The 16,358-nt window shown below is 35.8% G+C and overlaps 1 protein-coding gene across 5 annotated transcripts in view; it reads left to right on the top strand.

The window, feature by feature from the left end:
* The window catches only part of JMJD1C (jumonji domain containing 1C), a 320,851-nt gene that overhangs the window by 295,324 nt on the left and 9,169 nt on the right, over window positions 1–16,358 (top strand). For 4 of the 5 annotated variants that reach the window (XM_032314095.1, XM_032314093.1, XM_032314092.1 and 1 more), the window contains 11 exons: window positions 3,218–3,307; window positions 3,801–3,928; window positions 4,123–4,336; window positions 4,854–5,068; window positions 5,755–6,030; window positions 9,103–9,271; window positions 9,826–9,916; window positions 10,394–10,524; window positions 10,950–11,072; window positions 14,132–14,271; window positions 15,770–15,946. In XM_032314095.1, coding sequence (XP_032169986.1) covers window positions 3,218–3,307; window positions 3,801–3,928; window positions 4,123–4,336; window positions 4,854–5,068; window positions 5,755–6,030; window positions 9,103–9,271; window positions 9,826–9,916; window positions 10,394–10,524; window positions 10,950–11,072; window positions 14,132–14,271; window positions 15,770–15,946 — 1,754 coding nt within the window. Of the gene's footprint in view, window positions 1–3,217; window positions 3,308–3,800; window positions 3,929–4,122; window positions 4,337–4,851; window positions 5,069–5,754; window positions 6,031–9,102; window positions 9,272–9,825; window positions 9,917–10,393; window positions 10,525–10,949; window positions 11,073–14,131; window positions 14,272–15,769; window positions 15,947–16,358 lie in introns of those variants that run through there. The other variant, XM_032314096.1, reaches the window with a different exon arrangement.

Here is a 16,358-nt window from a genome sequence, read left to right as displayed (position 1 = left end):
GTGAGGGGTTTTTTCCCCCCTACTTCCCTTTATTTTGAATATATTACATTAAAGAAGCTTTGTGAAGTTTATTAATGGCCGGATTTTCTAGAATAAAAACTGCATCTATATCCTTTTATCCTCATTAGTAAGATCCACTCTCTCATTTCAAGCAGGTAGTTGTGGTATTGTTGTTTTTTAAGATTTATTTATTTATTTTAAAGAGAAAAGGTGGGGTGTGAGTAGGGGCAAAGGGAGAGAGGGAGAGAGAATCCTCAAGTAGACTCCCTGCTGAGTGTGGACATGAGGGCTGGATCTCATTCTCCTGAGACAAAATTAAGAGTCAGATATTTAACTGACTGAGCCACCCAGGGGCCCCCTCAAGCTGGTAGTTCTTTAATGTAGCCCAATTTAGAATAAGCTTTACTACTTTCAGATTCCAGTGTATAGGAGCCTGAAGTCCATTCTAGAACCTGTTAACACTTACTCGTGTAAACTGATTTTTTTAAATAATTGGTCCACAAAGTTCTTTTTTTTTTTTTCTTCAAATTTTTATTTAAAAGTTAACGTAATTAACTGTATAGCCAATACTGGTTTCTAGAGTAGAATTCAGTGGTTCATCACTTACATACAATACCCAGTTATCACCACAAGTACCCTCCCTAATACCCATCACCCATCTAGTCCATCTCCTATCCACCTCCCTCCATTAACCCTCAGTTTGTTCTCTGTCCTTAAGACCATAAAATTCAAATCAAAATGTTCAGGAATATGCCTCCGTCAGGATCATTTATCCTCTAGTTCTTAGAGAATGAAAAAGTCTTTATTACATATAAAAGTAGTCTCTGAAGCTATTATTTCTAATTTCTAAATAAAATGGCACAGAAACAGGTGTTCTGCATGTTAGTACAACTAGAGATAATACAAAATTTAAAAAGGAAGTAACTAAATTCACCTTTTCTCATGCTTAAAGTGCTTTTAGAAAACATTTATCCAAGGCAGATTTGGAAGTAGCTTCCTAATACTGTTAACCTAAAATTTTTCAGTAATTTGTTTGGGATAAAGTCATGAAATGAGAGGATTCAAATTGTGGAATTATTAGAAGTAAAGTCATGTTTAGTGATAGAAGCTGTTTAACACCTAAAAATGATCTTTTTCAGAATTTTATATCAGATAGATAAACCATGAGTTAGCCATCAGTATCTTTTCCACTGGTAACGAAAGCCTTTCTAACTTTTTCTTAGACACTGAGCACTTAACCAAAAAGACCCCTGGAGTAAGGGACATGTTTCCAAACATCATGGCTGGATGTTTCTGTGATATGCAAAAGATGGAAAATATGAGTAAAATGTGAAACTGTAGTAAGGAATGCATTCTAGGGGTACCTGGATGGTGCAGTCTGTTAGGTGTCTGACTCTTGGTCATGATCTCATGGGTTGAGATTGAGCCCCGCGTTGGCCTCTGTACTCCTCAGAGTCTGCTTGGAACGTTTTCTCCCTCTGCCACTCCAGTATACATGCATGCTTGCATGTGGTCTCTCTGTCTCTCTCCCGATAAAATAAATAGATTTTTTTTTTTTTAAAGGAATGGATTTTAGGCATTTACTATTCTCAAAATTATAAAAATATATTTGGATATTTTCTGATAATAGAATTAGCTGCACCGTTAGAAAACTTCATCACATGCATTCTATATTCCTTTTTCCTGACTCTATATCACTTATTTTCCTTTTCGAAATTAAAAAATCTATTATATTTTGCTACATTATATGCATATATATAAGTATGTTGTATTTTTTGAATAAGATAAGGTATGTATAATAAACCTAGTTGTGTTGCTATTAATATTCATAGTACTATTAATTTTAAAAGCATAGTCTGTCAGTCACTGTATCTTTTTTTTTAGTTTAACCTTTATGCCTTAAGTTGTACTCTTATCTGTATATCTATTTCACTGTTAAATATTGTAATAAACTCATATTGACTATATTGTAGCTATATATAGTGGTACTTAGCATGTCTAAAATATAAACAGAAAACATTTATAAGTTACTGTGTAGGCTCTGGAAAGGAAAGTTGGGGTTTTGGTTGGTGGTTGTTTTAAGATTTTATTTATTTGACAGAGAGCAAGAGAGCACAAGCAGGGGAGAAGGGCAGAGGGAGAGAGAATCAGACTCCCTGTTGAGCAGGGAACCAGGTGTGGAACTGGATCCCAGGACCCCAGGATCATGACCTGAGCCAAAGGCAGACTCTTAACTGACTGAGCTACCCAGGCGCCCCTAGTTGGAAAGCTTTTAAAGAAAAGCAGTTTTAGCCATTTTAGACTGGATTTGAATTTTATTTACTCTGAAGCTTTTCATGAAGTAATAGTTGTAGATATTTTTTATGCTGAATATAATGAGTTTTCTGATACCTTATTGAAGCCACAACATTAGTTGTCGTGTGTCACTGAATTTACAGAAAAAGATTTCCTTGAGATCAAGATAATTGAGTATTTTTCCTATGTAGTATTTGCCTCATGCTATGCCTTAGTATGTTTACAATTCTAGGTATGGAGCCTTGTTTGAAGGCAGTAATAATAGTTAAATATTTTGTATAAAATAGCAGCTTTCTGACACCTCATGGCCGTTCCTCTACATGTCTTGAAAGCATAAAAGGAAAATAGCAGTCGCCTCAAATTTGTGTCAGTTTAATGTACTAAGATCAGGCAGCAGCCCTGTTGGGCACAGAAAATAGTGAAGAGATAAAAGGAGATTAGTGACAGAAGCTAAAATCAAATAAGGCAGAGATAACAAATACATTAATGACAGTAAATAACGGTAATTTTAGAAAAGGCTAAATAACATCAATTTTGTACCTTGTTTTTATAAAATTCTGAGAATGATCGAGCTGTCTTATTTTTTTAAAAAACTGAACATTGAAGGCTACCTTTGACATTTTATATAATTGTTGAGCTCTTGGGATACCTGGGTGGCTCATTTGGTTAAGTGTCTGCCTTCAGCTCAGGTCATGGTCTCAGGGTCTTGGAACTGAGCCCCACTTCAGGCTTTCTGCTCAGCGGGGAGTGGCGGGGGCTGCTGCTTCCTCTCCCTGCTGCCCCCTGCTTGTGCCTGCTCTCCTCTGTCAAATAAATAAAATGTTAAAAAAAAAAAATTGTTAAGCTCTTTAAATGTAAGCCACCAATTTTATAATTATAAAACCATGACATATATGAAAGTATGTATGTTGTAATCATACAGATAAAGAACTGTATGCTTGGATGAAGTGTGTGAAGGGACAGCCTCATGATCACAAACATTTAATGCCAACTCAAATTATACCCGGTTCTGGTAAGTATTTACACACATTATTTACTTAGTAGTGTAATAGGTCTTGCTTGCTCTAGATTATTTAGGAGTATGTAGGAGTATCATAGACTGGAGAGGTAAGATTTATCTAAGCTTGAATTGTTCTTGTTCAGTTCTTAGAATCTTCTGTGTAATAAAGCTACTAAGGCAAGCCCAGCCCCAGAGGATCCATTTAGAGGGGGAGAACTAGACTATAATGAAAATGCTTATTAGATTTAAGATATTCTCCCTTTTTTGAGCATACTGAGTTTTTAATAGGAGAGGTAAGAGAATAAAGAATAGAGAGCATGAATTTGGCTGAATGATCAAACTTGAAATAGATGGAAGAGATGAAGAAAAAATTGGGAAGAAAAGTGAAAGGACACTTTCACTTTCACTTTTTCACAGAAAAACCAGTACAAGAAAAACAGGAAAATATTTTAGGATCTTAACAACTGGGGCAGTCCTTTTATTAACCACTATTATTTCTTTGTAGTTTTGACAGATCTTCTAGATGCAATGCATACTCTTAGAGAAAAATATGGTATTAAATCCCATTGTCATTGCACTAACAAACAGAATATACAAGTTGGAAATTTTCCTGCAATGAATGGTGTATCTCAAGTGAGTACAGCTATCTAATTATTCAAATGAAACACTTAGTTAAATTACTCAGCTTTGATATTTGAAATCCAATTTAAGACTTGTGTTTGGTAAACTTGTGTTTTCTATGTTACTGTATAAATATAACTACTACTTTTAACTTGGAATGATTGAAAAAGTAGTATTTTAAAAGTTCAATTGCTCTATCCTTACAGGTTTTACAGAATGTTCTTAATCACAGTAATAAAATTTCTCTGTGCATGCCTGAGTCTCAGCAGCAAAATAACCCTCAGAAGTCTGAGAGTAAAGGCAACAGCAGCCCAGGGAGTGACGAAAGCACAGACAGCAAGTTAACTCCTCCAGAATCCCAGTCACCGCTGCATTGGTTAGCAGATCTTGCAGAGCAAAAGTCCAGAGAGGAAAAAAAAGGTAAATATAATTAAGTATATAATAGAGGACCATAATATAACCAACAATGTACATTAGTGTGTAATATTCACTTATTACAATTTACATTTGTCTTTTGCTTACATTATGAATGGCTTAGATTCAGGAAAACATTGTTTTCTACTGTTAGGAACACACCTTCCTATGATTATATCAGAATTAGTTACAGAATCATTTGTGGATGAGCATATCATTAAAACCAGGAGGGCAGTAGATTTGTAACTTAAACTATACTTTCTCCCTGTCTTAGCTGTAGCATTTTTCATTTGTGGCAGGTGCAAACTCAGCTACATGTGTAAGATATTGAGGAAGGCCTTTTCATATTCAAACTGTTTGACTCCATTTTGAAGGATCTAATCCATCCTCTGGTGTGTGTTCAGGTGAATAAATCACTAGTGCTACACTTTTTACCTCTCACTATCAAATGTAGGGTCCCAGTTTTTTCTATACTTTCACAGCATGCTTATTTTATTTGAATTTTGTAAATGTTGTATTTCAGAAAACAAAGAATTTGCCCTTGAAAAGCAAATTAAAGAAGAGCAAGAACAAGACAGCCCTGATTCTCCAAATAGCAGAACATCACCTCCTGTGTCCCAGAATAATGAGCAAGGCTCAACTCTACGAGATTTGCTGACCACAACCGCTGGCAAGCTACGTGTGGGTTCTACAGATGCTGGGATTGCCTTTGCCCCAGTGTATTCAATGGGAACCCCAGTGAGTAAGATGCCAGATTTTTGGTTTTCATATGGACCTTAAATTTAGATGATTTGGCTGTGAACTACACAAGAAATAGATGCAGATGAAATAAAATACACTTATGCTGAGCATGCTTCCACCTGCATTATAAATCTCATAGCTTAAAAGCTGGAGATCGGGGTTTTCCCCCCAGGTGAAAAAGGCTGGGGGAGGGGCATTTTATGTGAGAAGAGCCCTAAGAGACTCCTTCAGAATTTGAAAACGACGTATCTAGTAGGGGAAATAAATCACATGGTTAATGTTTTATTATTCAAAATATTTGATAATCAGTTTTTGTTCTAATTATGTAGCAGAAGAAAATAAAAAACAATAATTGCATAGATAGATACAAATTTTTAGTGATTTTTAGAAGTATATGGGAGATTCTACCCACCTGTCTCCTCTGCACTAGTCCTAAAATATGTAAAAGGCCACACTTAAGAGTTTCTGCAGATCTGGTAGTTTCTAACATAGAAGACTACCAAACTTCTGGTTCCTATCTGTTAGGAACAGTGTAGGGACTATAGATGTGTATCCACTGACATGATTACATATTCTTGAAGGCACACAAAATGTTCGTGTTGGTTGTTTGCTATATGAGTAGTAAAAGTGAAAGTTTAAAAATGTATACATTTCCTCTCAAAATACAACTTTTCCCCAAATAGAGTGGTAAAAGTGGAAGGACCATGCCAAACATTCTTGATGACATAATTGCTTCAGTTGTTGAAAACAAAATTCCACCAAATAAAGCCTCTAAAATAAATGTAAAACCGGAGCCAAAAGAAGAGCCTAAAGAGAGCAGAAAATCAGCCATGGAGGAAAACAAATTATATAGTGATATACCACATTCCTGGATCTGTGAGCAGCATATTTTGTGGCTTAAAGATTATAAAAATATTAATAATTGGAAGCTTTTCAAAGAGTGTTGGAAACATGGACAAGTGAGTATTTTAAGGTGATTAGTGAAACTGCAACTGATTGGATTGGAAGAAAGGGGAAAGATAGTACTTAACACGTTTGGAAGTAAAATGTCAAAAACAAAAAGGTTATCAAAATTACTCTTTCTGAATTCTTATCTTTTGGGTCAGATTTATATGAATTAAAAGGAAAGTACTGATTGATATTCATTTTTTAGCTATCAGTCAAGAGACTTTTAATAAAGCCATATATTTACAAAATACGCTACTTCCCTTTTTTACATTTGTATTTTAGTCCAGTTAACAGACTCATTTCTATAGAAGCATTTGCCTCAGACTAAAAGTGTAGATGTTTTTGCCTTTCATGTTCGTCTATAGAACATTTATTTACACATTAGTTCATCAAATCTTGAATGATATTTGATTCTGTTCAAATGAAAATTATTTTCTCTTTGACCAGAGTTTTCATAGAATGGGACTAATTTCAGATGGCAGTTTATTACATTAATGCAGAATCTGTGAACAGGGGGGCCTGGGTGGCTCAGTCGGTTAAACCTCTGCCTTCTGCTCAGGTCATGATCTCAGTGTCCTGGGATCAAGCCCCACATTGGGCTCTCTGCTCAGTAGTGAGCCTCCTTTCCCCACCTCTCTCTCTGCCTGCTTCTCTGCCTACTTGTGATCTCTCTCTCTGTCAAATTAAATAAATCTTTAAAAAAAATTATGAACAAAATTAACAATTTGCATAATTTAGTATTTATGTTGTCTTTTTCTTTCTGGAAAACATCGTTTCCAATTTTATTTTACTTTCTTCATTCTGCAGGTAGTTATTGAGCTCCTCATAAAATCTGGCCTTTGTGCTGGCCATTAAGGATATAAAAATTAAGTCATAAAAAACAAGTAAGATGAATAAATTATTTTAGTGCAGTGGTTCTTAATCTTTTTAGGTCACTAATCCTTTTCACGGTGTGAAGAAAACTTGGTTCCTTTCTCCCCAGAAAAAATTCATACATATGTTTTGCACATTCACAATATTTTGCTTTTCTTTTTTTTTTTTTAAGATTTTATTTATTTGTTTATTTATTTGACACAGAGCGAGAGAGAGAGACACACACACACAGTGAGAGAGGGAACACAAGCAGGGAGAGTGGGAGAGGGAGAAGCAGGCATCCCGTTGAGCAGGGAGCCCAATGTGGGGCTCAATCCCAGGACCCTGGGATCATGACCCGAGCCGAAGGCAGATGCCCAGTGTCTGAGCCACCCTGGCACCCCAATATTTAGTTTTTTGTTTCCTTTTTCTTCTTCCTCCTCCTGTTCTTCTTCTTCTTCTTTGTGTTCTGGTTGGCTCCCCTTGAAGCCCTGATGCCATTGGCAGGTCATAATTTAGACTACTTGATTTGTTATGTGCTTGAGCTGTCACATAAATATTTTAATAAGTATGTTAAATACTCTGAGAACTTTGTTAAAGTGCTGTAAAAACCCAAAAGAGGCAATGACTAGGCTAGAGTACTAATTCAGAAATGGTAGTCTGAATTGATGCCTCAAGGGTTAAGTGAAATTTTTCTGTATGTGAACAAGAGGTTGGAAATAAACAAGAGCATCAGGTGCTTGGGGAACTGTTAAATAGTTTTGTTTGGAATATAGATAAAAGAGTTATGTGGGAGAATGGTAAGAAATGGTAGTTAGAGTTATGATTATGAGGGGCCTTTGTATATTACACTAAGGAGTTTGAATTTTATCCTGTAGATGATAGTAATTGATGAGTCAAATTGACATATTAAAATAATTGATAGCAAAAGCAGATTGGAAGTTGAATTCAAGGAAAATAAGGGTATGGGCAAGGAATCAAAATAGGAAGGTTTCTAGTATTTTGAGAAGATGATGATGATGATGGTAGCCTACGAATTCTGCTTGACAATATTCTAATACACTAGCTAACTTGCCCCTCATTTTTTTTTTAACAATATGATTTACTGTTAGGAAGAGTGGCATCAGGGCTGGATAGCCACAATAGGGACTGGGAATTAATACCTGAATTGCCAACGATAGTTAATTAATTGCTGAGCCTATTTTTAATAGTTGGATGTATTATTAGCCTGTTGAAGGGAAGTTTAATGGAGTGGTCTCCCAAGTAAGCCGTTAACCAGATTTAAGGTAATTTTGTTGTTTTTCTTTTCTTTTTGAGAGATCTTTTGCGATAAGAACCCTAGCTAGGGTATTCTGCTCTATAGTTCCCGAAATAAAATTACCTTAATGAAGTTTAAGAAGACTTAATAAATGCCGTATTTTACAAGAGAATCTCAAGTCACAACTTTCTCTGTTTTCTATATCCCAGACTTTTGCTTCTAACAGAATTTTTAAAACTGAGAACCTTGGAGATAGTATATCAGATTGTTGTAGAGGTCTTTTTACATCAGCATTGGAGTTTTAGAAGCTTTAAATCTTCAGTTGTTAGTTTTTGGGTTAGATAGCCTTGAGGGAATTCAAATTCATCTGATTTCAAAGGAAAGATTTACTTTCAGGGAGTCAGCCATTAAGCTTGAAATTTAATGTTTTGCCTTATTGTGTAATATTTTTATTTATCAAGATCCTTCTGGAGGTAAAGAACGTGTGTATGTGTTTTAAGTAATACAAATTATGTTTTAATCTCAAGGACTATATGTATGTTGTTAAAATCTTTTTATATATATCACACATAAGGATATATAAGTAGGTTATGTTCTATCTTCAAAAATTAGTCTATAAATAATGCAGCCCAAAATTCATATTTATACTACCTAGAACTGAAATTTTTAGGGTAGCCCTTTAAGACTTTGTTCCTGAAAATTTACTACATGTTAATTTTAATTTTTTAAAAAATGGCAGTGTATTTACATGGCATTCTCTCTTTACCTATTCTCATTGACAGTTTATTATGTGTATCTTTTCAGGTCAGGGACTATTTTCAGAAGTCCCTTTTATTTTCACAATTTGTCATTAGTCTCATTAGTCTTAAAACTTAACATGTTACCTGTTTGTTGTACATGTGTATAAAATCGAATTTTGGAAGTGTTCATATACCTTTTAACTTCTCGATCTGTCTATTTATTTATTTATAAGCCTGCAGTGGTTTCTGGTGTGCATAAGAAAATGAACATTAGCTTGTGGAAGGCGGAGTCAATTAGTCTTGATTTTGGAGACCACCAAGCTGATCTCCTGAACTGCAAAGACAGCATTATTTCAAATGCCAATGTTAAGGAATTCTGGGATGGTTTTGAAGAAGTTTCAAGTATGTTGTTTTTTGTTTGTTTCACTGCTTTCTGAAACATAGCCCCCCAAAATTATAAATTGCAAACATGACTTAACAGATTTTTAATCTTTGAAACGTCTATATTACTTTGGCTAATAAAGAAGAGACAAATACTTGGAAACAAGAGACTAGGTCTTATTCCTTGGTTCTACCCCTAATATCCTTTAACCATAAATAAGTTATTTATATCATGTTTACTTGTATCATATGGGGAATATTTTCGGCAACCCCATAAACCTTTGATGTTAAACCCCATATGTTATGTAAAACACTTCGAAAATTAAAAGTAAAAATGTAAGACTAGTTTCAATAACACTTGTAAACATTTTTAAAGGATATTTTTGCAATATTACAAATACCTAAATGCATAAGGAATAAAAGTCCTAATACTATGTAAGTACATAAGAAATTAAACTCAGTAAGCAAGCATTCATTAAATACATACTGTACAATAATCAAGTCATTTATTCCAAACATTAGTAAAAATTAAAAGGCAGAAATTACCTTTTAATAATAAACTGCATTCTTTATAGAACGACAAAAAACGAAAAATGGAGAAACAGTTGTTTTAAAACTGAAAGATTGCCCTTCAGGAGAAGACTTCAAGACTATGATGCCAGCAAGGTATATATTTTTAAAACTTATTATTTTAACTCTTGAGTTTTTGAAATTGTCTGAGATTATCCCCAGAAGTAGGATAAGGAACTACGTATTTTATTTCAGGCATTTTCCTTGCCAATTAAGAACAAAACCCAATCTCTGTTCTCAGCAGGATAACGTCTTTATGTTAGGTCAGTAAAGGAAAACATGCTATTATCAAAGGATGCTGGGTACTGTTTATGACCTCCCTTCTCTTGATGCTTTTAATTTGCTATGTTTAGAGAAAGAATTGCAGTTCAGAATTCCGTGTCACTTCTGTTCTGTGCTTGTCCTTGTGTTAGGCATTCATTTAAACTAAATGAAGTCAAGGGAAGTGTTAATTGGCAGAATGCTTAAGGAAAAGTTTAAACAACCTGAAAATTTGTATTTGAAAATTTGTATATGAAGGCACCCAAGAAAGTTAATCTGTATTCAGATGAAGTCAATGTTGTTATTCTTCAGATACGAAGATCTTTTAAAAAGCCTACCATTGCCAGAATATTGTAGTCCAGAAGGAAAATTCAACTTGGCCTCTCATTTGCCAGGATTTTTTGTACGCCCTGATCTAGGACCCAGGTTGTGCAGTGCCTATGGTAGGTATATATTTGCATTTCTGTGAACTTGGAATTATATGACATTTTAACTTCTGTCCAAAGATAAATCGACTAGTGATTTTTAGGCTCTATCAAATCCATTTTTTAGTAATCCATTGAAGTCATCACTATATTAGAAATTAATAGCCAGTATAGTTAATAACTGAGTTATTTGAGTTAATAACTCAATATAGTTAAGTACTTGCTAATTCTTGCAAGTACAATTCTTGCAAAATATTTACATTTTCTAGTAATTTGATTTTTATGGAAATTTCTTGGATTGTGGCTCTTGGGGAGCAGGCTTTGGAACAAGGAAACTAAAGCTGAAATTATAATTAACAAATTTTCCTCGTAGAGCTGACTTTAGGGGGAATATCTAGAATATGTTTACAGTCAAATAAAATTTTATAAAATTTTATACACAGGTGTAGCGGCTGCTAAAGATCATGACATAGGAACAACAAATCTCCACGTTGAAGTTTCTGATGTTGTAAATATTCTAGTCTATGTTGGCATAGCAAAAGGAAATGGCATTCTCTCAAAAGCAGGTAAAGAAACTTGAAGAATAATGGTCTTCGCGATGAAACCGAATAACCATACACACTAGGATTTACTATCTAGAATGTCAGCCTCTGAGTAAACAGCAAAGATTGCAAAAAGAATTGCAGTGAATATAGGGATATTCTAATCTTTAACAGTGCTTGATTTACCTTTTTTCAATAAAACAAATTTTAATTTTAAAAATGAGTATTTTTATTTGTTCCTTTCCTATCTTTAAATGTTCTGTTTGTGGAAATAAACTGTTAAGCTTACTTATAAATACTTTACTGGAGAATAGAAACTGGGTCCTGGGGTTCTGAGGATGATTAAGATTTGGTTTGTGCCTCAGACATTCATGTTTTCCCCTCTACTATCAGAGAAGGGATATTTTCTCCAAAGTAGATAGAAGCTTTTCTATCCATTGTAGAGGTTTTAGATTCCATCCTCTAGTTTTCTTTCCAAAACCTTGTTCCATCTGCTATCCCCTTCTATGTAAATAGGTCTTTAAACTTTTCCTCTCTCCTGGTTATTTTCTTCAGAGTAGAAGTACACTCTAGACTGTTCAGAAGAAAACTTTCAAATCTCGTCTTCCTTGCCACCATCCCGTAGCTCCAGCCTTTGTAACAAATTCTTTGCTGTCTTTTGTCAGCTCTTACTCACATTTCAGTTCTATGCACGTTGGCCTTAGACCTGCTGCCCCACTGAAATTACTTACAGCAGCCCTCACTAACATTCACAACTGGATAAGTGGTTCCAGTGGTTACTTTCTGGTCGTCTTAATGCTTGCCCTTCTGAAATAAATGTACTGTCAATCCCTGCCTCTTCTTCAGGTACTGCCCTTGGCTTCTGTGATACTACTCCTCTAGTTCTTAACTACCCTTATAGAATCCCAGGCTTTCCTAGAGTCAGAGAATTTTTTCCCTACCTTTCTAGTTTACATGTACTTTATTTGAAATTCTATACATGACTCAACCACCATGTACATAACCAGCTCTGTATCTGGAGCGAAGGAGGTATCTAAAGCTTAGTGACTAGGTGCTGAGGACATGGGGGTTCCTATAGTATTCACTCTACTTTTGTGTATATTTGACAGCTTCCATAAAACACAACCTGAATTCCCCCCAAACTAGAATCTCATTTTTATACTGTTTCTCAGCTTCCTGAATTAACATTGATTATAATCGATAAACTCTTCACTTCCTCCACTCCCAAGGATTTGAGAGTCAGGTACACTTGGGTTGTAGTCCTGTCTCTAATACAGAAAGTATGACTTGTGGTTCAGATTATCTTTTCAAAGCTTGTGACTCCACAGAGTTCATTATCTCTTCTGTGCCTCATTGCACTTTTTTCAAATCAACCCCTTTAGCATTTGTTCTATAATACAGAATTTATACCTGCCTTTCTCCTCTACTAATCTTTCATGTCCTCAAATGCTGAGCCTTTGTTATTCATCCTTGTTCCTGCTCACCGCCCATCCCTCATTTATAAGTATAGTATTTTGTCTTTTAAGAAAACATTTCAGGGGCACCTGGGTGGCTCAGTGGGTTAAAGCCTCTGCCTTCGGCTCAGGTCGTGATCCCAGGGTCCTGGGATCGAGCCCCACATGGGGCTCTCTGCTCCGCAGGGAGCCTGCTTCCTCCTCTCTCTCTGCCTGCGTCTCTGCCTACTTGTGATCTCTGTCTGTCAAATAAAAAATAAAATCTTTTAAAAAAAAAAAAAAAAAAAAAAAGAAAACATTTCATCATTGTAATCCTATGGCTGTCTTTATCTGAAGCTTTTGCCACTCTTTATAGATGATCACCAAGAGAGTGTTTTAGGGTAAATGCCTAAAACCTGAAGAAACACCCGCTTATTTAAAGCATATGCTTTTTCCTCCACCTACCTACCTGTCTCCCTGGTAAATCGCTTCAAAGTGTGGCTCAATGTCATCTCCCTCCCCCTAGAGGCCTTCATTTAAAAAAAGCTTTCGGAACACCTGGTGGCTTAGTGGGTTAAGCCTCTGCTTTCAGCTCAGGTCATGGCCTGGGGGGAGGGGGGGTCCCCAGGGATTGAGGCCTGCATCAGGGGCTCTGCTCAGTAGGGAGCCTGCTTCCCCCTCTCTCTCTGTCTGCCTCTCTGCTTACTTGTGATCTCTCTCTCTCTCTCTCTGTGTCAAATAAACAAATAAAATCTTCAAAAAAAAATAAAAAATGAAAAAGGTTTTCCCTACCCCAATAATCCCCCTCCTCCTTTTTTTTTCTTGATTTTGTACATTTATTTTGCAAGAAAGAGATCATGAGCAGGGAGAGGAGCAGAGCAAGAGAAAGAAGCAGACTCCCTGCTGAGCAGGGGGTCTGATGGGGGTCCTGATCTCAGGACCTACTGAATAAAGAATAAATGACTAAATAAAGAAATCTTTGCAATTGACTTTAAACATAAGGAAGAATTTACTGTTACAAATTAGGAAACATTTCATGTATTCTTTGTAGCAAGCAATAAATTTACTCTGAAAAGAACCTTTCTTTAAAATGTTCGCTGTAGTTGGGGCACCAACTACGCTCAGGTCATGATCTCAGGGTCATGAGATTGAGCCCCGAATCAGGCTCCACACTGAGCTGGTGCTTGCCTGCTTAGCATTCTCTCTCTCTCCCTGTCTGCCCGCCCCCTCACCAGCCCCCAAAATAAAATAGAGGTTATGATCCTTGCCTACCTTACTAAGTAGTTAGTAGTAGCCATGAAAGTCTTGTTTAAGTTCAGAAATGGTGTATGAGTACAGATCACTGTTACGACCACCCCCTTAGGACAGGAAGAAAGTTGATGAAGTTTGATTTAGAAACCCTTGAGTTTTTAGTCTCTTGGTCCTTGGTTTGCAGAAGACAAATGATCTGGGAAAGTTACCGTTACTCTGTCCCTTGTTATGCATGGTCACTGTTTTCTGTTCTGTAACAGTTTAACTGGGTTTACTTCCTCTTTAACTAAGAGTCCTGATCTAATCTGGCACTGTTCTGCTCCCATAGATCAATTCTAGGATACTTGGCTTTCTGGTGGTCTTTAATGACCAATTTGAAAATATTCTCCTATGTTTCAGGAATACTCAAGAAATTTGAGGAGGAAGATTTGGATGACATTTTAAGAAAACGATTGAAGGACTCAAGTGAAATACCTGGTGCTCTGTGGCATATTTATGCAGGGAAAGACATTGACAAGATAAGGGAATTTCTTCAGAAGGTATAAATTTAGGTCGCAAATAGTTTATCTCTTTACCTTGAGCCAAGGACTTAGTAATTTTTAATGTAACTTAATTTGGCATTCAGGAATATAGGATCATTAGGTAATTTTTACTTCAAAAGAGGAGGGAACTGCTTACTATTGTTGTAAGTCAAAAGCTCCTTTCTCTTGCTCCTTTTAAAGCCCTTTTCATGTTGAGGTCTTTGAATGGCAACTTCTTCTCAGTTGCTAGTGCTCCCCTATCTTATATAACGAACTAATCTGTTGATGACTCAGAGGTTACCCTTATTGAAAAGTGGTGAAAATTACAGGATATAAAAATATGTCATAGAAACATCTAAAGAAGGTAGGATCTTTTTTTTTATTAATAGTTTGGCTGTTGACACAGGCAGTAATTCTGCTCCTAACCACATCAATTGCTCTGTTACACTTATTTGAATAGACTGAAATTTTGAGTAATCATACCTTAATTTAGTTGTTAAACACTGAATGAAACACATTAATTTAGAATGATTAGTTCAATCCTTTGCTCAAATATTTGTTAAATATGCAATTACAGGCATTTCTCTCAAGGGGCCATCATTGCTGCTTTTCTCATTAATACTGCATTTTCTTTGAGAATGGACTTAAGGTTTGTCTCTGTTCAGTATGAAGTAAAGGAGCTGTAGCTCTGTACCTCTTGTCTCATCTCAATACCTACCAGTATTTTAACTTAAAATGTTATAAATTTTGCTTTCTAAAGCAGAATGGTTAATTCACTGGTTTAGTAAAAGGGTCCCGTGAAATTGATTTGTCAGAGATTAGAGGGTTAGCAATATAAAGATGTTTATCTTTGTACTTAAGTTTTAAAAAAAAAGCAAGATCAGGAAATGTTCAAGTTCATACAGGATAGTTTGGCTTTTGACAAAAAAAAGCTACTAAGCTAAGCTTTTCCTAATCTCTGTGCTATACTGTTGAAACAATTATAAAGAAGAAACCAAATGGATGGAAACTTCATGGTGGATGGAAGAGGTGAGAAGGTGGTAGTATGATTCACTTTACTTTTTTATTCTTTTTTAAGATTTTATTTATTTACTTACTTATTTGACACACAGAGAGACCTCAAGAGAGGGAATACAAGCAGGGGGAGTGTGAGTGGGAGAGGGAGAAGCAGGCTTCCTGCTGAGCCAGGGAGCTTGATGTGGGGCTTGATCCCAGAACCCTGGGATCAAGACCTGAGCCGAAGGCAGATGCTTAATTGACTGAGCCACCCAGGCACCCATTATTAACAGCCCATTTATTAACACGATCTCAGTGTGCAGTATTGTTTTAATATCCCTTGGCTTTTCAAATTGTCATAGAATATTATTTTCTTTAACTTAAGCACATGTATCGTTCCATGAGATTCTAAGAAAATAAGATGATTATTGCAAAGAAAATTGGAATTTATCTGAACAGAATTTACCATTTCCCTTACTTAAAATTGAAGTGTATATTTTCATTTTAATTCATACTACAGATTTCAAAAGAACAAGGCATTGAAGTTCTCCCAGAACATGATCCGATACGTGACCAAAGTTGGTACGTGAACAAAAAGCTGCGCCAAAGACTTCTTGAGGAGTATGGAGTTAGGACCTGGACTCTCATTCAGTTCCTTGGTGACGCCATTGTTTTACCAGCGGGAGCCCTTCATCAGGTACACAAGAACTTATTCTTCACGCTTCTATTACTGAAGGAACCGATTTTGAAAAGGAAGTCCTGATAAGTAAGAGAATGACCTGCACCCAGTTTGCTTTCATTAAGAAACCACAAACAACTTTCCATTGCTTAAAGAGCTGACACGATTAAATGCTTTGAGAACTTAAATTGGTTCAACGTGAGCCAGATTTCCATATTTATATTGTTTCCACTTAGTGGATCGAAATCTTTTTCTTTTTTTTTTAAGACTTTTTAAGGAGGAAAAAGAGACATACTATATATTTAGTTCTCAGTAGAGAGACTTAACACTTAAGTATTAAGACCTGAGATCACACATTTTCTAGGCACCAAACTGAGCAGAATGAAGTGTTGGCTAGAACGTTCCATAATTCAGGCTTTTAGTGTAACTC

This window comes from Mustela erminea, chromosome 14 (genome assembly GCF_009829155.1).
Source record: "Mustela erminea isolate mMusErm1 chromosome 14, mMusErm1.Pri, whole genome shotgun sequence".
Taxonomy (NCBI): Eukaryota; Metazoa; Chordata; class Mammalia; order Carnivora; family Mustelidae; genus Mustela; species Mustela erminea.
Note: the sequence above shows the minus strand (reverse complement) of the source record. Positions and strands in the feature narration are given on the sequence as shown.